Source organism: Notothenia rossii, assembly GCF_949606895.1.
Source record: "Notothenia rossii genome assembly, chromosome: 5".
In the NCBI taxonomy this organism is placed as follows: Eukaryota; Metazoa; Chordata; class Actinopteri; order Perciformes; family Nototheniidae; genus Notothenia; species Notothenia rossii.
This window is the reverse complement of record NC_136903.1, coordinates 20181861-20201453: the sequence shown is the minus strand read 5'-3', so window position 1 is coordinate 20201453 and position 19593 is coordinate 20181861. Positions and strand designations below refer to the sequence as shown.

The window sequence follows — 19593 nt, the reverse complement described above, 5'->3', positions numbered from 1 at the left end:
GCAGAATCGCTGTTAGTTGAAATCTCCAAACAATGTTGTCAATTTTAGACACAGGCCTATTATATTTCCAGCCCTTAATAACATTCATTTTCTGGGCTCAATATGTGCCTTTGCTGTTTTCGTTGTGAAAACAAATGGACCGTAGATACACGGATTGACCGTCCTCATCTGCGCTCTTATTTTGAAAGACAACTTCCGGTAGCAGAATATGAAAAAACGGGTTTTTTTTTGTTTCTGTTTTCTAGTGATTTTATTTTTTTGTTTTGAGAAGTAGAACATGAAAATTATCCCGTTTTTTAAGTTTAGTAAATCCATTTTTGACCATGATAAAGAAAAATGCCTTGTAATTCAATTTTGGTTTTTCAATTTGAAAACGAAAATCAAATATCCAGTCGTTTTTTGTTTTTGAATATCCTTTTGTGAAAAGAAAATCCAATGACCAAAACATACAATGACCGTTATGTATGTTCTTTCAAAAGTTCAGGTGTTTAGCAGTCTTATGAAACTGTCCCTGAGTCTGGTGGTTTTAGTCCGGATGCTGCGGTACAGCCTGCCAGACGGCAGCAGACAGAACAGTTTGTGGCTGGGGTAATGGGTTTCTTTTATAGTCCTGTGGGCTTTCTTCCTGAGCCGCTGGGAGTAAAGATCCTCCATGGATGGCAGCTCCATCCTGGTGATGTGCTGTGCAGTTTTCACCACCCTCTGTAAAGCCTTATGATTGAGGGCGGTGCAGCTGCTGAACCAGGCCGTGATGCAGCCAGTCAGGATGCTCTCTATGGTGCACCTGCAGAAGTTGCAGAGTATCCTGGAGTCTTATCGTTGAGGCTGGTGATTTATGACTTTTTGGGGACAGGAACGATGGTGGAGTGTTTGAAGCATGTGGGGACTAGACTGTAGCAAGGATCTGTTGAAGATTTGTCTGTGAACACCTCTGCCAGCTGAACTCCACACACCCTGAGAACACAGCCAGGGATGCCATCAGTTCCAGGAGCCTTGTGTGGGTTAACCCTTTTAAAGGGTTTGCACACATCTGCCCTGTCTAAAACAAAAGGGCAGGGCTCCTGATCCTTCTGTGCCTCCATAGCATGTTAATATGGACCAAAATCTCAGAGGAATGATTCCAGCACCCTGTTGATTCTATGCCATGAATAATTAAGGCAGTTCTGAAGGCAAAATGGAGGTTATTTCACCTTGTTATCACCGGGTTGGACCCCTTTTTGCATTCAGAACAGCCTTAATCCTTCATGACTATACCAGATTTTGGTCCATATCGACATGATAGCATCAGGCAGTTGCAGCAGATTTGTCAGCTGCACAAGCAGTTAGAGATAATTTGAGCTTTGTGACATGGCACGTTATCCTGCTGGAAGTAGCCATCAGAAGATGGGTAGTACACTGTGGTCATAAAGGGATGGACACAGTACTTTTTCTTGGAACAGATTTTTTCTCTAATTTATCATTATTTCACTCAGGTAAAGGGACATAGGTCTGGCATTGCAAACTACCGTAATTTCTACCTTGCAAAGTTAATGTAACGCTTTCAATTGTATTACTAGACCTACATATTGTATCTATTACTTCGCCCACAACAGCCAGACTTTGGTCCAAATCTGGATAATTTACTTTTTTATTTGTACCTTTAACAAAATTGTAACCTGTCTCAATGGATCACTTGCTTAGTGAAACAGCAGACATCTTCCAATACTTATATTGTAGTACTACTGATATATGGCTGCATATTAACTGTATTATCAAATAAATGAACACAGTATTTAGGCTATGTTTACATTTTTGACAGGATGTACAGTCTATACATCTTTTAGAATGTGTCCCAATAATTCAATTTGTCAACTCAACTAGATTTTACAGTTTTTGGTTCAGCTATACTTCAGCAACATCAGAAAATAAGAGAAACAGTGCATTTTCTGCTCTAAACCACATTTTTTGCAAAATGCAAATATAAAAACACGGCAAACCTGCCTCAAGAGGAGCATATAATCACTCCTACCACAAACACTTTCAAAACACTAGCAGATGATGGCATTACAAATGCATAACTTTTCATGTTATTTTGTTGTTTGATAGAAATGGGTTGAATGTCCTTTTTGCACTTTTATAAAAAATACATTCAAAGCTGCTTCATCAATAAACATTCAGACAAAACCAGCATCCATCAAGATCACACCATTGTTTCTACAGTCACTACTGTAGAACTAACATTTACCCTAAATTATGCAATTAAGTAATATATAAAGTAAGGTATACACTGATCAGCCATAACATTATGACCACTGACAGGTGATGTGAATAACATTGATTATCTTGTTACAATGAAACCTGTCAGTGGGTGTTATATTTAAGGTAGCAAGTGAACACTTTGTCCTCAAGTTGACGTTTTGGAAGAATGGGCAAGCGTAAGGATGTGAGCGATTTTGACAAATTGTGATGGCTAGACGACTTGGGCAGAGCATCTCCGAAACGGCTGCTCTTGTGGGGTAATCCTGGTCTGCAGTGGTCCGTACCTTGCACACCTTCAGAGGTCTAGTGGAGTCCGCAAAAGGGGGACCTACATAATATTAGGCAGTTGGTCATAATGTTATGGCTGATCAGTGTAAGTAGAACAGTCAAATGAAGGGAACATTTACAAATATTGAATCTTTTTAACTGAAACTTTCAGAATCTCTTTACATAGAGGGGACACATGTTTATGTATTAAAGATATGAAAAAGTGGATTTTGCACAATAGGTGACCTTTAAAACATGTTGATAATTGTGTTAAAGAGAAGTAGCTTCTGCAAACTAGATTTCATTATGTTTGTGAACATTTTCCCACAGCAGTTTTAGCTCGATGGTTTCTCCTGTATTGATCCTCAGGTGTGTGACCAGTCTGGACTTTTTTGATGTGGCTCAACAAACCAATGCTCTGTCTGAAAACTCTCAAACAAATTTTGCAAATACACAGCTTTTAACCTGTGTGGATTATTGAATGCCTTGTCATTGCTGAATTGTTACTGAATCTTTGTCCGCAGTACTTGCAAAGGTACGGCTTCTCACCCGTGTGGCTTCTTATGTGGACTTTCAACTCACTACTACATTTGAATCCTTTGCCACATGTTTTACAGGAATATGGCTTCTCACCTGTGTGGGTTCTACTGTGAACAGTCAAGGATGTTAAGTGTCTGAATTGTTTTCCACATGTTTGGCAAGTAAAAGGCTTCTCACCTGTGTGGGTTCTTATGTGGACTTTTAACTCACTACTACATTTGAATCCTTTGCCACATGTTTCACAGGAATATGGCTTTTCACCTGTGTGGGTTCTACTGTGAATAGTAAAGGATGCTGAGTGACTGAATTGTTTTCCACATGTTTGGCAAGAAAATGGCTTTTCTCCTGTGTGGGTTCTTAGATGACACTTCAATGCAGATATATCACTGAATCCTTTCCCACAGGTCTTGCAATCGTAAGGCTTCTCACCTGTGTGGATTCTCAGGTGGAGGGTTAAGTTACATTTACGTCTGAAGTCTTTCCCACATATTTTGCAAGAATAGGGCTTCTCACCTGTGTGGACTCTCATGTGACTCTGCAATTTATACTTGTACGTAAAATCCTTTTCACATATGTCACATTTAAATTGATCAAATATTGACTTAGTTGTGCTGTTAACATTGTAGCTTTGACTTTGAATAATGTTATCTCTCTGGTTTACTTCCGGCTCTGCGTGAGTTGATCCTGAGTCTCCATGCTTGCCAACTTTCTGATCTTGGCTCTCAGCTAGTGGAGAGTTGTGAGAGAGGAGCTGGTGGTCACTGTTTGAGTATACAATCCCTTCTTCTGATGCTATATTACACTGCTGAGTGTGATCACTTTCCATATAAGTCGGAGTCAACATAAAGTCATCAGTCTCCTGCTTCAGTACAAGCTGCTCTGCACTGCTGCACAGCTCCACTTGTTCCTCTTTTATCTGTGGAGGCTCTGGGTCCTCTTGGTCCAGACCGGAGTCGTTCTCCTGAATGCAGAGCTGCTGCTCAGAGAAAACCTCCTCCTCCTTACAGACATGTTGCTGAGGGAGCTCTGGAGAAGCAGAAAAGAGAATACATAATACACTATTGTAAAGGTTAGGAAACAAACCAATAAGAACAAGTATATCTTCTTAACGATTAATATTAGTTATAAATAGATGACCTACGTTTTGTATTGTTTATTAAAACAAACGTTTACTCACCTATCCTGTGTAACTTTATTGTGGGTAAGATGTTCAACAGTCTGCGCTGACGATCAATCTCTTCCTCGTACTCGACGATAGTTCTTTCAAAAACTCCCAATATTTCTTCAGCAGCAGCAGTCAGTCTCTCGTTGACAAACTCTCTCAAACTCGGCACTGCAGACATCATTGTTGTTTAATGGCACCGGAAATGACCATATGTGTTTACAGTAATTCAAACGACCGCGTAGAGTTAAAAGCTTGTGGTGCTTACTTCCGGTGTGTGTCCCACTGTGGAGTTCCGACAGGAAACTGTGCGGGAGCTTTTCTTCTCGCCCTAGGAGCGTTTTTGTGCGCGCCTTTCCATTCATTTAAATGGAGACGCACGCAACTGTCAGGTCAGCAATCTTCCCCATGATTGTTTTGCCTACTGAACCAGATTGAAAGAACATTTGAAGGCTCAGGATACCTTTGCAGATTTTTTTTAAATAGTTCATTAGCTGATTAGAGTGTGACACTGTCGTCATTTGCTTCTGGGGCTTAATCTTTATTGATAGGATTTAAACATTAACAATAATAATTGTAGCGTCACCGGCTGAATGATGGTCAGACTCTCTAACTGATGGTATCTGTTTATTGCACACCCTTGCTTGTATACGATCATTACCAACGTAAGAGCTTGCGCCCTTATCAGCCAGGTACTAAAAACCGAATGCAACTATTTAGTATTATGTTAATTTATTCGTCATCTATCCGTCATGCACTGCTTCGTTGTCCATTGACTTCCAGTTCCTACAAAATAAGAGTCCTGATCTTATTACTATCAAAATAAAAGTGCAAAACGAAAACTTTACCATAAGAACATATTGGCATACAAATATAATCACTTCTCTAAAAAGTAACTCATTTTAAATATAGTTAGACATATTAAAGGTAATTTACAATAATAAAACAAAAATATATATTAATATTAGTAATAGCATATTACAAGAATTGTAACTCACTTCACAGCAGTTCAATAGACACATTAGTATAACACGACAGGATAAAAGCAATGTAGAGGAGCAGCTAAATTTCAACACATATATCCACGAACAGGGTTCGAGTTATAAACTGAGCTCTATCAGTAGCGTGGCGTGGGGAAAAAATTAGGGGAAGCCAATCCTTTCTTTTGGGGTGGGGTGGGGGGGGGGGGGGGGGGTGTGGTGGTCAATGTAATAACGTAAGCAGATGAGTGATTACAGCGCCCGGTATCATTTTACACACATTTGTATCATACAGATGCAGGACTTACACACGCCTGTTATCTGACCGACAGGTCCGCACGCACTCTCCAGCCGAAACTCTAATAAGCATTCATTCACAAACTAAATCAGGAGACCTTTAACGTTTTACGTCCGGTTCGCTCCTTTGTTCCTCGCTGTACACAGCTCCAGTTTGGGCATTGGCCTGTCATCAGATTGTATTAGTTGTTGCTGCTGCAGCGGAACTTTAATCCAATTATTTTTGATTAAATACTCCAAATCTCCACCCTCCATAATTGCACTTGCTTCAGTTGCTTGCTACTTTCTAACGGCGGTGAAAGTGGTGCAGTGACGCTCATGATTGGATTGAGGCAAGGGAAGCCAGCCGCCTCTGGCTTCCCTTGGCATGGCCCTGACCAATCACAGGTTGGCAGGGGCATGACGTAAGCCTCATCTGATTGGTCAATCCCTCCATTTTTTTTCACCAAGGGAAGCAAATTTCGGCTGGCCTCCTCTCGCAACAGAGAGTGCAATCTACTGTTTCACCATAACATCTAGAGGGGCGCTGTTTCACTCTTTGTAAAATACTCAATGAGAATCAGGAGACCTGAGACGGGCCGGCCGCAACATACAACAATGAATTTCCGAAACTAAACGAAGTATTTTTATTTATTTATTAAAATTATAACTACAATCCGAAAAAACAGGGGAAGCCTGGCTTCCCTTGGCCTCCAGGAGAAAACGCCACTGAGCTCTATGGGTGTCTTTAAAACTAACGCGTGCGTGCACGCGCACGTGCAGGCGCGAACGCACACAGTCACAGGCATAAGCCGCGTTCACACCGCAGTACTTTTCCCACTTTAGTTCCGATATATTACCGAAATGTCGCGCTCACACCAAAAAGAGCCGGAACTAAAATTAGTTAATGAGAATCTTTTTTCCCCCCTTTTTGTTTAGACCCCGTCGGCGGCAGTGGCCTTTTTTTGGGCGGCATGGTAATCGTCTGCTAGCCTACGGTACTCGTAGTATGTATGTGTGTATCTTGTCAATATATTTGAATGTCTGTTGATATAACGGTTCATTCTTCAGGCGCACGCAGCACGTTCACAGCCTCATAGAAGTAAACAGGAAATATCTAGAATTTAGATTACATTTATTAAAACCGTACTGATCCACACTCCATTCCAGAAGGTGGCGGTAAATGCAATTTATAGCTGTTTTCCAACCGCCATTAAACCAGAAGAAGAAGAATTACCTCAAACGCATATATTGTAGTCGTATTACTGAAATGTTTTCGGGTTGAAGCTAAACAATAATAATGTCTGCAGTTCCGAGTTTGAGAGAGTTTGTTAACGAGAGACTGACTGCTGCTGCTGAAGAAATATTAGGAGTCTTTGAAAGAACTATCGTCGAGTACGAGGAAGAGATTGATCGTCAGCGCAGACTGTTGAACATCTTACCCACAATAAAGTTACAGAGGATAGGTGAGTAAACGCTCCCATAAATGTCACAACACTGGTGTTCTCGGTGTATAACATAACTGTTCAAATATATACCAGAACTAATGGGGTAGCCTTTGTTTCCTAACGTTTACATAAGTGTTATTTAGTATTTTGTCTCCTTCCAGAGCTCCCTCAGCAACATGTCTGTAAGGAGGAGGAGATTCTCTCTGAGCAGCAGCTCTGCATTCAGGAGAAAAACTACAGTGTGAACCAAGAGGACCCAGAGCCTCCACAGATTAAAGAGGAACAAGAGGAGCTGTGCAGCAGTGAGGAGCAGCTTGTACTGAAGCAGGAGGCTGATGACTTTATGTTGACTCCGACTTATATGGAAAGTGATCACAGTGAAGATCAGACTCTGAACCTGAGCATCGGTGACACTCAGAGTCAAGGCGAGGAAAATCCTCATGGGCAGTTTCCACTTCAATGCTATGTACCATCAGAAGAAGGGATTGTATACACAAACAGGGACCACCAGCTCCTCTCTCATAACTCTCCAATAGCTGAGAAACAAGATCAGAAAGTTGGCAAGCATGGAGACTCAGGATCAACTCACGCAGAGCCGGAAGTAAACCAGAGAGATAACATGATTCAAAGTCAAAGCTACAATGTTAACAGCACAACTAAGTCAATATTGCATAAATTAAAATGTGAGATATGTGACAAAGGTTTTAAGTACAAGTCTAAATTGCAGAGTCACATGAGAGTCCACACAGGTGAGAAGCCATATTCTTGCAAAATGTGTGGGAAAGACTTCAGAGGTAAATGTGACTTAACCATCCACCTGAGAGTCCACACAGGTGAGAAGCCATATTCTTGCAAAATATGTGGGAAAGGCTTCAAACGTAAATGTAACTTAACCCTCCACCTGAGAATCCACACAGGTGAGAAGCCGTACGATTGCAAGACCTGTGGGAAAGGATTCAATTATATATCCACATTGAAGAGTCATCTAAGAACCCACACAGGAGAAAAGCCATTTTCTTGCCAAACATGTGGAAAACAATTCAGTCACTTAACATCCTTTACGATTCACAGTAGAACCCACACAGGTGAGAAGCCATATTCCTGTGAAACATGTGGCAAAGGATTCAAATGTAGTAGTGAGTTAAAAGTCCACATAAGAAGCCACACAGGTGAGAAGCCATTTACTTGCCAAACATGTGGAAAACGATTTAGTTACTGTTCAACAATGACAAGGCATTCAAGAATCCACACAGATGAGAAGCCGTTCATTTGCACAACATGTGGGAGAGTATTCAGACAAAACAGTGGTCTGTTAAAACACATGAAAGAAGTCCACACTGGACACACACCTGAGGATCAATATACCCAGGAGAAACCGTCAAGCTAAAACTGCTGTGGGAAAATGTTCACAAACTTCATTACGTCCACTTAGCAGAAGTTACATCTCTTTAACCAAATGAAAAAAGTGAGATGTGCATACTTTATCTTTCAATGTTCTCTTCATTTGACTGTACTACTTATATTTCTGTTTGCAAACAATATCACTTTTTTTGAACCAGGGCAACCAGGACTTTTGCAACTTACAAATAGAGTGGTTTACACTAACACAATTATGAAAAACAATGGATTACATATTGTCTTTACAGGCTGGACTGAAAAGTTATGCTTTTGTAATGTAATTGCTGGTGTTTTGAAATTGTTTGTGGTGGGATTGACAATATTTCCTCTTGCATTTTGAATCAAAAAGATTTGAGTCAGGTTTGCCGTGTCTTGATAGTAATTGTACATTGACATTTTTTTTTCATTTTGATATGTAGTAATTTTTGGTTTGGAGCATATCATTAATTGTTTATCTTATTGTGTAGATGGGTTGCAACGTTAATATTTTTACATGATGTAATCTAAATAGCCTATAGCAGAACACAAAAAAAGTGTAAAATGTAATGGACTAAATAATAAATTAGAAAAACCAAAAAAATACAAGCAAATTGAACACATTTTATAGAACAGAACAGCTGCATTGAATACGTGCAGGGCTCCTCCAATCCGTCCTCTATACAGACTATAGAGACACTTTGCTCTGGCAGCTGTGAAGGGACAGATATCAAATGATTAGTATACTGGGATTGTAAAGACAAAGTGCAGTACCATTACATATTGAGACAATTTGGATTTCGTTCTTGTGTGATTTTTACATGAACTGATACTAATTTGTAGAAGTCCAAATAGCATGAAATTGCACCCAATACTGCAGAAAGTGACCTTTCTATGGACATAGTAACACATTTGATTGGTGTGAATTTGGCAACCCAGGAATAAAGATGGTAAACAGGAAGAGGCTGGACAGTTCTGAGACACAAACAATGTCTCATGTGGCTTGGGAGAAGGACTCAATCGTGTCCAACCTGTTGTGCCTTAGAAGCCTTTACTTGTGAGTTTATCACATTTTTTCTTTGTTTAGAATGACTTTATAAATACAATAATAATAATATTGGGAGGGATGAAACCTTCTTTAATGGTCACACATGCAGAGCACACAGCACACAGTGAAATGTGTTCTCTGCTTTTAACCCATCCTAGTACCAGGGCGGTATACTACGAAGCAGGATTTTCGCTTAGCCGGCTAACTTCAGGGAAAACTCGGGGTTTCCGGTCCTACGAAGCTGGTTCTCTTTTTAGCAGGCTAGATCTCCATGGTAACTTATGCTGTGCGGCTAACCTGCCCCGGGGCAGGTTAGGTTGCAGGCTAAGAGCTCAACAGTGAGAGCACTGCCTGCTGACCAATCAGAGCTCAGTGTGCGGAGTTTAAAGCGATCAAGTCATATTACAGGAGAAAGGAAATACAGAAAAGCTGCCGTTGCAGGAAAGACGGCCGGCAAAAATCACCGACTGTGTGAACGTGAACATTAATAGAATATCACCTCCCATCTTCAGCGCAATCTGACTATTATAACATTAGCGTTAAGAAAGCTTACTTAAATATCTGCCACAACATAAGTAACCGGATCAGAGTAACATTAAGTACAGTCCGCGGCATATCACATCATAATGTATCATCTCCTTATCTGAGTCAGCTGAGCCGTATCTGGCCGTGCAACACTCACAGTGTCACATACTGTATGCAGAAGTATTATTTTAAGCAACATATTAAGTTGACGAAACACTCGAGTCAAATGTAATTAAAGTCAGATCGTGTCTTAGACGGGGCAGTGATATCATAAACCTGTTAATGTACGCATTCAAACACTTTTTCTTTTACCAGCTGTATTCACCTTGCAGGTGCAGCTATGTGGCTTTTATCCTGGATAAAGTGTTTAAGTCATGGATGTTTAACGTCTTCATATGTGTCTAATTATATAGTCTGTCAGTACGCTTGTCCATGTTTGTGATTGGTCGAATGCTCCAAATACCACCACTATGTGAACGCGCTCCTAACTAGATAGGACACGGCTTGCTTGAGCGATCCACTTGATAACCCGCGTCGTAGTACCGTTTAGCGAAAGCGCGTATGTTTTGGATTAGGCCAACCGACTAACTCAAACATATCCAGGTTAGGTTGAACCAGCTTCGCAGTATACCCCCCAGGAGTCTATTACTAGCTTATGTTTGAAATAAATAGCAAACTGTTAACATGGAAATCAATCATGTGCGTAGAAGCTACTGTGAGCAGTTAAGATGTATTTGTGCTTTATACTTGAAGAAAATTGTAAAACATTGTATTTGTCATTATTTTTCAGTTTTACAAAAAAGATATGGAATGGATGGAAAGACAAAACTAAGATTTCAGTAAACTGTGTAAACCAAACTCTCGTGACTCCTGCCATATTTGTTATGCTATCTGCCAACATTTGTGTAGACAGAACACGCATCAGGGACAGAATACAAGTGCTTTATCTCTCAATGAAGTGTGTACAAATAAAACATAACATCATATTAGTGAAACTGAATCAGACTGACAGTAGGTACAACCATTGGCTCCAAATGTGACGACCAAATATCAGTGTTGTAAAGTAACTAAGTACATTTACTCAGGCACTGTACTTGTGTACAATTTTGAGGAACTTGTACTTCACTTGAGTATTTCTATATTAAGGTACTTTATACTTTACTTCACCATATGTTGTAGGCCATTTCTTTTACAAATATTGTTTCTAGCTACTTAGCAGGGATGGATTTACAATACAGAATATAAATACCCTAATACATCATGATGTATTATCTTAGGTTAAGCTACACAGCAGTGAGTAATTGAAATACTCCCCGCCTTTACCAAGTGCAACATGAAATTCATTCATTCAAAGTAATTATACGAAAATGGGCCATACTGGAAAATAAGTATGTTTACTTCTTGCACTAGAAGGTATATTGTAATGCCGTTACTTTTTTTTAATTACTTTTACTTGACTACAATTTTGAATGCAGGACTTTTAACGGTATTTTTTCAATATAGTATTGCTACTTTAACTAAAGTAAATGATCAGAGTACTTCTTACACTTCTGCCAAAGAGTGGAATTATTGTTGAGAAAATGAATACAAAACCGTAGTTTCGATAATTTTCGTGAGATTTACATTCTCCGACAGTACGCGAAGGCATCATATACCCCTCCCCTTGGTGTCCGGGCGGGAAGTTCAGATGTGTTTTGATTCGATGTAGCACACGTCCAGCTGCTTTGGTTAGCTTATTCTACCACAAATATCGATTTTAACGGAATTTTAACTGGTAAGTGTGGGTTTATATGAATGGGATATCTAATTTACTACGGAATAAGACCATGGTTTATGTAATAGGTAAACTAAAGCCAGCTGAAATGTACGAGTTGTTAAACTACGTTTTTCAGATCTTTGACGTTAGCTGTACGTTCATTTAAGCGTTTAAGTGACATTATAGACGAGTAAGGCGTTATATAAGATGACAGCAGTTATCATTGAGCTACATTAACCTGTTTCCATTTCTCTTTATTTCAGTGACTACAGGACAGCAGTCATGAGCAGTAACACCGGGGAGAGGAGCAGCTCTGCTCCCAGGTGCTTCGGACAGGTGCGTAGCTGCAGGGGTGCATCATGGGCACAGACATCTCACTGACAACCTTTTATAGTTTTTTTGGTATTTTTGGTCATTTTTTGCCTATGTCATTATTTTGCCACTTTTTTTGTTTCGCCTTGAGCAGAGGTGGGAAGTAACTAGTACATTTACTCAAGTACTTTGGTACCATTTTCAGATACTTGCCCTTTACTTATTAGTATTTAAATATGATGTTACTTTGCTCTCTACTTCACTACCATTCAGACATAAATATGGTAATTTTACTCCACTACAGGTATTTAATATATTTAGTTGCTTTGCAGATTAGGATTAATGATATTAAATATCATCAACACTTAAAGGTGAGGTAGGCAATTTTGGAGAAACCAGCTCGAGTGCGCTAGAATTTGAAAATACACAGCTGGAAAAAATCTGCCACTTCCTTACAGAGACCCTCCTCCAACACACGAACGCGCACATGACCAATGAGGGCACGAGATAAGTTTGTGCACAGATGGAAGGCTGACAGGCAGGTAGGCCATCCAGTCATTGCTATTGGGATGTTAAGAGCATTCCATGGAATATAACAAAAAGTGTATCTCTAGCTGGTTTCTCAAACTTACCTACCCCACCTTTAAATAAGACTTTAGTTACACCTGGATTAATTTCACATGAAGCTACTCTGCAGTATACAAAGTAAATAACTTGCTGCACCGTTATCAGCTTTGATAACATATTAATGCATAAATAATTATAATCAAAACAGTTAATATATATATTATTCTGAAATGGACCAATCTACAGAAGGAGTACTTCTTCAGTTCTCTTCTATGAAGTTTAAAGGTTTGTTTGGATTTGAACAGCTATTGACCTTAAAAACTGGTTGTGAGAAACGTACCCCATTTTGTAACACACTGCTCCAAACCATTTCCAAAATATTGTTAAATGTATCGGCTCAATAGATTAAATCAATTTGAATGCAGTTTAACAACATTTGGTCAGGGTTTTAATCAATCATTAATAATCATCAATAAGGGTTAAGGGCCCACCCTTTTATGAAGTCATGGTCTGTATGATTGTGTTCTTTGTTTGGGTTTGTGTGTTGTCAGTTGACCTACACAGCTGAAGAGCACCAGGCAGTGGACAGAGCTCTGCGGCAGAAGCTGGGCCCCGAGTACATCAGCTCCAGGATGGCTGGAGGAGGACAGAAGGCGAGTGTCTGTTCTCTGCACAGCTGTGAAGCCAATTGAACTTAAATGTCAGGCTGGGTTATGAATAACATGATTATGGCTCAAATGTGTTGTTATTGCTCATATATTTTACATTACATTACATTTACTTGTTACTAGACGCTTTTATCCAAAGCGATTTACATACTCAATACTCTGGGTAATCCCCACAGGAGCAATTTGGGGTGAAGTGTCTTGCCCAGGGACACAACGACATACTGACTGCAGTGGGGTTTGAACCTGTGACCCCCTGATCCGAACACCAACGCACAACCCACTGCGCCACACAGCTCCTTTTATGTTTTCTTAACAAGGATAGGATTTTCTAAAGTGGAAATGAATTTGAGGAAATGTTATCTTTTTCCATTTTTGTATGACATACACATGTTACATATGTACATATGTTTGTGAGATATTACTGTTCTATGACATAATATACAATGACTTTTTAAATGAAATTCTCAAGTTATTTACCAGAAAAAAACGAATAAATAAAACCCTTCTCTCTCTCTCTCTCTCTCTCTCTCTCTCTGGACGGGACCTCCAGGTTTGCTACATTGAAGGGCACCGTGTGATCGGCCTGGCCAATGAGATGTTTGGATACAATGGGTGGTCTCACTCCATCTCTCAGCAGAATGTCGGTACGCCGCAGGGAGCTTCTGGTCTCAGCAGAGGATGCTTTAAACCATTTCCACACGGTCCAACTAATGAAACACTTCTGATTTACAGACTTTATAGACATCATCAACGGGAAGTTTTACGTCGGAGTCAGTGCTTTTATCAAGGTGATGCTGAAGGTTAGAGAAGGAACCTTTTACTAAATATATTTGAATTGTTTTACTTTTCCATAATAGATTGTCTGATCCAGATAGTTGTATTTACATTTCACATTATGTTTACTTTCTTCCCGCATGCTGTCCAGAAAAGTCTAAGTGTGTACACATGTTTTCCTCCAGGACGGTGCGTTTCATGAAGATGTGGGGTATGGAGTCAGTGAAGGTCTGAAGTCCAAAGCTCTGTCGCTGGAAAAGGCCAGGAAGGAAGCTGTCACGGATGGCATGAAGAGAGCACTGAAGTACGGCCACTTCTCCATTTCTAAATGATAATAACAAATCATTTAGAAGATTTTATCTGTCTGAATTTTCTTAACTTATTTGTGTTTTTGTTGGGTTCATTTTTAGATGCTTTGGTAATGCTCTTGGAAACTGCATCCTGAATAAAGAATACCTCATGGCCATTAACAAGATCCCCAAAAAGGTCAGATATCATTTCTGAGCATTTTTTATTTTCTCTTCAAAAAGTCCTGAATGTTTGTTTCCTCTGCTTAAAGCCTACTCCTCCTCTAGACCCGGCCAAGACCAAGCGCATCGAGGGGGAGCCCTCTGTGGAGAAAGCCCGCTTCTCCAGTCTGGTGTGGGAGGAAAAGATTGCACCTGCGACGAGCAACGGCAGAAATGTGCTGGAGCCCAAAGTCCTCAACCAGAACCAGAACTACTCAGAGGTCCACACCCCGACTGCCCCTGCTGGCAGGAGGAGTGAGGACATGGACGCCAGGTAACAGCAGTGGGTCTAGTTTCCGTTTTAATTTTCACTGCTTCTATTGGTGTGCATCCAAATGTGCGTCCCATCCAATCTGTCTCCTCCGTTTGTTTTCTAAGACCTTCCATGGACTCGATGGACGGTGGCGGGTCAGAACCGCACACAGACTCCAAACAGCTGAGAAAGCTCCGACAGCAGCAGCTTCAAGAGAAGTTCAGGAGAGAGATGGAGAAGAAGCTGCAGAAACCAGATCAAGCTAAGTTTGAGGATTCAGAGCTCGCTATTGGACGGGGATCCAGCACAGGTGAAGGTTTGATGATTACTGATTTAAGATGTCAGATGTGGAGGTGGCTGTCACACTTTAATAAACATAATTAAATATCAAACTGTCTTGAAACTTCTGCATTGAGTGTCATGGGACTTAAATACTTACAATTGTATGCTCTGATTTGGAAGACATGCTGGTACAGTAAATTAAGATAAAAACATAATTTGCTGTGCAGTTGCATCATCGAATCTTAAACATGTGGGTGGCATTATGACATCATTTCAGGTTTAAGACGGCTGGTTAAAAATATTTTAATTCTTAACTCTAAGGATTATAAGTGTTGTTGGTGTTTTTATTGAAAAGTATCCATCCTTACAGGTCACCATGGTGCTCCAGCCTTCAGTGAGATCTCAGCAGGACTCATGAAGCCCGGCGGCGGGGGGGAACATCTAGCAGGTGCAGTGCTCCACCACCAGAGGGCGCACCATGCTCACAGTGTGGGAAGGGGGTCTCACTACAGCTGTTTGTCCTCCCACAGATGATCCTGCGCTCTGGGACTTCACTCTGGATGCCATCGATGGACTGGATGTCCCTGCAGACGACCCTCATCCCAAAGGTCTCCGGCCCACCACGCCCTCAAGTCACAAGATGCACACCCGCAGTAAGACCCCTCAGAGGGCCCCGGACAGGGCCCCTTCGTACAGCGGAGCACAGGACCCGGCTCAGTGTCAGGCGGGGCCAGGTGAGGCTTCATGAGACCAGTCTACTGCTGAATGTCCCAGAACCGAGCATGGAGATGCATTTAGTCTTATAGCTTTGTAGATCTAAAATACACTTGGAGGTCTGTCCCAACACTGAGTCTTTTTATATTGGGATTAGACACTTTTGCTAAGGTCATTTTGAGACTCAAGTCTTCTTCCGCACTTGCATGTTAATTTAACTAGCTTGTCTTTTACAAATAGTTGTATTGTTTTGTATTGTTAATGCTTATGTAAAGCACTTTGGATTGCCTTTGTGTCTGAAGTGTTAAATAAATCAACTGAACTTAATTTGAATCTTACAGGTGAAGCCTTCAGTCCATACAGACAGGGACAGTACATGAAGAAACGCCGACTCGACACCTGACATGTTCTGATGCTCCGGTGATCTTCATCACCACTTGTAAAATGCATTTTCCTCTTTTGTTTTAATATTTATTTCAGTGTTTTCATTTAATTTTAATTGTATCTATTTCTGATATTTGGATATATGGTTTTGTAAGAAAATAAAAAAATAACCACAGAAGTCAATTAACTGAATTAAATTAATATTTATAGAAATAGACCAAACAAGCCCACATTTCGTAGCGTTGTCTTTGAATGATGCTTAGTTTATCATACATATTTATAGAGAAGTGTTATTATAAATGTGATTTTCTTTTTTATATTAAAAAAAGGGACCACGGTTTAGAAACATTATTCCAATGAGCATGACAAGTTTTTAATTGATAGTATTTTTATTTGTTTTTACATTTTGTACAATGTGAAAAACATACACAAAACAAACACTGAATCACAGGAAGTCAGCTAGGAGGGATCAGAAATAAAGACAGATGTGACTGCGTGCCAGTACCTTAGAGGTGGGATAATTACTGATTGTAGCAGAGGGACTATAAGAGCTTTGTTGTGACCTTGTGCTGTACAGTTGTAAGTCATTTGTAAGATGAAACACCAGTGAAGCCGGCATGCAGAAATCATTTAGCGATAGTTTGATATTAAAGGTGTGCCTGTGATATTGGTGAATGGCAATCGGACAGATCGACTCAGGAAGGCAAAGAATAATAATTAAAAAAAAGATCTCTAATATTCCAATATCAAAAACATTGAAGTCGGTAACAACCCCTCATCAGCATGCAAATGTTTCCATTACCCCTCAGTCCCTTTAAACATTGCATATTCTGCATTGCAGTAACTTATTTTTTCTCTAGAGAAGTTTAACTATTCATCCAATCTACGAGCAGGAGAAAGGGTCACAATGACAGCATGGCACTCGTGAGGTGCGGAGACAAACGTTTAACCAGCATGAAAACGTTTAAACCTTTATACAGCTCGCCCGCCGACTGAACAAGTGCGTCTATGAAACAGTTTAATGATGATAAACCCACAAAAACAAATGTCAGCCAAATCCACGTACGCATGAGCCAAATATAAATACACAGCTGATCACACAACACAAAGGGAAGTGTGGCCGGAGCAGAAACGCTTCCACATGACTCTGCTCTTTGTTCTGCAGTCCTGTGTGGGGTCTACACTTTCAGAGTGTTACATCCTCTGACAGGCTGTGTGCAGGAGCCACCTGTGGTGTTTACATCGTGTACAGGTTAACTGTTTCTCTGCCGACCAATCACAGCTACAGCAATCGATGAATCTGGAACTTGTCCTTAGTGAGGATGCAAGGCACTAAAGTGTTCCTCATGTTTACAGGTAGTAGAGCATGTGCATGTAGAGTGGGTCACCACAAGCATGCTCTACATGAAAGCATTTCCCTCACATTAACATATGTACAATAAAATAGGAAAAAAAAGGGATGGGGGGGGGCAGGGCAGTCATAGAGAGAAGAGCTTAATAAACGACAGGATTACTCCTGCGTGATGAGTAGGATACCAATGACAACAACCCTGCAATTGCACTTTTTATATTCCTTTAACTACATGTTGTTTAACAACCTTTAATAATAATAATTACAGTGAAACAACATCAAAATCTGATGGCTGAATACAGGTCCATAAAGAACATTTGTTTTTATTAAATATACGCATACAAAAACAGACCACAGAAAGAGAGAACCCCAGACAATTGTGATTTGAGACGTGACGGCTAAATGTTATGAGCAGACATATTTAATGCAGCATGACTTCATCGATGCGCTGTGCACCATCTGTGTAAACAACTGGGAGAGACTAAAAGCTTCCACAAATACTTTTGAAATCAACCAAAATTATTTTTTTTCTACAATATATATGATAAGCAGATAATGAACTGCTCATATCTGCCAAACTAATGCTGTTTAATGTGTCATCTTGGATTCTAAATTCCTTCTTGTGTAAAACAAGACAAAAAACACACCCTGCAAACTACCTCAACCCGATTGTGATTTTCAGCAGCATCACCTCTCAAGTTTCACACTGCGAATGGTGGTCAACACCAGGACAATGACTTTAGTAGTGGACGATCCACTGTTTATATGTCAGACGTGAAGAATAAACTGGTATAATAAATCTGAATGGGTGACAACTCATATCACCAGACTCACAGGAACATAAATATGCTAAATGTGGAATCATAACCCAGTGAAGAAATATCTATGTACAAAGTCAATATCTAAATGTGTTGGGGATTAAGGCCACAGTTACAAGGGACAGTTCATCTACTCTTTGCCATTATTGCATTTTACTTAATAGTTCATAGGGATGTATTCAAACTGCAACCCTATCCTTTACACTCCTGCCTCACTTTCCAGAACTTTCTCCTCCCAACTCAACCAGTCACATTTTGCTAATCCATCTGGAACAAACTATCCCACTGTTATCTCCCACTTTCTGTACACTCCCCCCTATAGCTCTCTGAAACAACTTAACATGTTATCACAAGTCTGTCAACCAGGGTTCATATTTAGTCCGGTGTGTGTCTGTACGTGTGTCTAAGTGTTGTTTTACTGTCTTCAGCCCCAGTGCGGCTTTAAGTCAGGACCAGTAGGACGTGACCCACAATCCCTCCTTCTTCTTCCTCCTTCTTCCTCCTCCTCCTCCTCCTCCTCTTCACAGGAATGAAAACATTGCAACGTCTGCTCTCAAAAGACATCTTTGGCTGCAGTTGGTTTCATCACCAGACACAAACCAACGGCTCGTCACAGCTCAGTTCCACAGCTGATGGCAGGCTAGGTGTGAGACTGCTGTGTATTGCACTCTTCCTCTGAATCTAAAGACAGACTTCGCTCTGCCTGAGAGGACATGGACCACACAGGTCCACTCTATTACAGAAAAAAAAAACACATAATAAAAGTTGAAATAAAAATAAAAAGAACAATATCCAGCAGACCAACCAGCCTACTGCACAAAGAGCTAGTGGTTCTCGTTCACGACTGTCTGCCCTGTGGGGGGCTTCCACTGGGCTACGTGGGCCTCAGGTTGGACCCTCCGGGGCCCACTGGGTTCTGGGGGGCTGCTGTCGTTCCCATGTGGTATCCTGGGTGCAGGGACACCGAGGCTGTGGTGGGCGGCTGGTACTGCGTGAGTGGCTGTGCGGGGTTAAGCATGCTGACCTGGGACGTGCCTGTGGGTCCTGCCCACTGAGCGGCACTGTACTGGGCCGAGGTGTATCCAAAGCCCTGCGGGCTGGGGCCCAGAGAGCCTTTCCGAGCGGCCATGGGGACAGAGGGAACGGCTGGGTTGGGGAGGTGAGTGGACGCGGTGGACGTGGTGGTAGAAGGTGTTGGAAGCGTTGGGCACAGGTAGCCTGGAGCGGAGAATTTACGGCCCTGGTTGACCGGAGGGATGATCTGTAATAGTGAAAAAAAGTCTGTGTTACCTATTTTATCTCAGCAACAACATAACATGTGTCCAACATCTTCTAAAGTATCACATT

General features: G+C 40.9%; 4 protein-coding genes across 9 annotated transcripts in view; 2 read left to right on the top strand and 2 right to left on the bottom strand.

Annotated features, from left to right (window-relative positions):
* Nucleotides 1-2099: 2099 nt before the first annotated feature.
* On the bottom strand, nucleotides 2100-5776 carry LOC307039105 (uncharacterized protein). The gene is made up of 3 exons (XM_079680903.1): nucleotides 5496-5776; nucleotides 4223-4631; nucleotides 2100-4071 (listed from the first exon to the last, which is right to left on the bottom strand). Exons 2-3 carry the CDS (start codon nucleotides 4389-4391, stop codon nucleotides 2966-2968), a joined length of 1275 nt encoding a protein of 424 aa, XP_079537029.1. The 5' UTR covers nucleotides 4392-4631; nucleotides 5496-5776; the 3' UTR covers nucleotides 2100-2965.
* A 485-nt stretch (nucleotides 5777-6261) lies between these two features.
* Nucleotides 6262-10763, top strand: LOC307041307 (uncharacterized protein). 2 transcript variants are annotated; one of them, XM_079684621.1, is made up of 2 exons: nucleotides 6262-6929; nucleotides 7055-10763. In XM_079684621.1, exons 1-2 carry the CDS (start codon nucleotides 6764-6766, stop codon nucleotides 8296-8298), a joined length of 1410 nt encoding a protein of 469 aa, XP_079540747.1. In that variant the 5' UTR covers nucleotides 6262-6763; the 3' UTR covers nucleotides 8299-10763. The 2 variants fall into 2 exon arrangements, with proteins under 2 accessions (XP_079540747.1, XP_079540748.1); XM_079684622.1 differs by having other exon boundaries at nucleotides 6265-6929; nucleotides 7073-10759.
* Nucleotides 10764-11492: 729 nt separating this feature from the next.
* On the top strand, nucleotides 11493-16260 carry rad52 (RAD52 homolog, DNA repair protein). The gene is made up of 12 exons (XM_079683250.1): nucleotides 11493-11632; nucleotides 11878-11950; nucleotides 13045-13146; nucleotides 13712-13805; nucleotides 13894-13961; nucleotides 14121-14239; nucleotides 14346-14421; nucleotides 14495-14718; nucleotides 14823-15013; nucleotides 15350-15427; nucleotides 15510-15713; nucleotides 16035-16260. Exons 2-12 carry the CDS (start codon nucleotides 11897-11899, stop codon nucleotides 16094-16096), a joined length of 1272 nt encoding a protein of 423 aa, XP_079539376.1. The 5' UTR covers nucleotides 11493-11632; nucleotides 11878-11896; the 3' UTR covers nucleotides 16097-16260.
* A 187-nt stretch (nucleotides 16261-16447) lies between these two features.
* Nucleotides 16448-19593, bottom strand: part of LOC307040428 (serine/threonine-protein kinase WNK1-like) — a 28311-nt gene continuing 25165 nt past the window's right edge. For all 5 annotated transcript variants that reach the window (XM_079683240.1, XM_079683243.1, XM_079683244.1 and 2 more), the window contains one exon: nucleotides 16448-19507. In XM_079683240.1, the coding sequence (XP_079539366.1) occupies nucleotides 19121-19507 (387 nt within the window). In that variant the 3' untranslated portion in view covers nucleotides 16448-19120. The remainder of the gene's footprint in view (nucleotides 19508-19593) is intronic.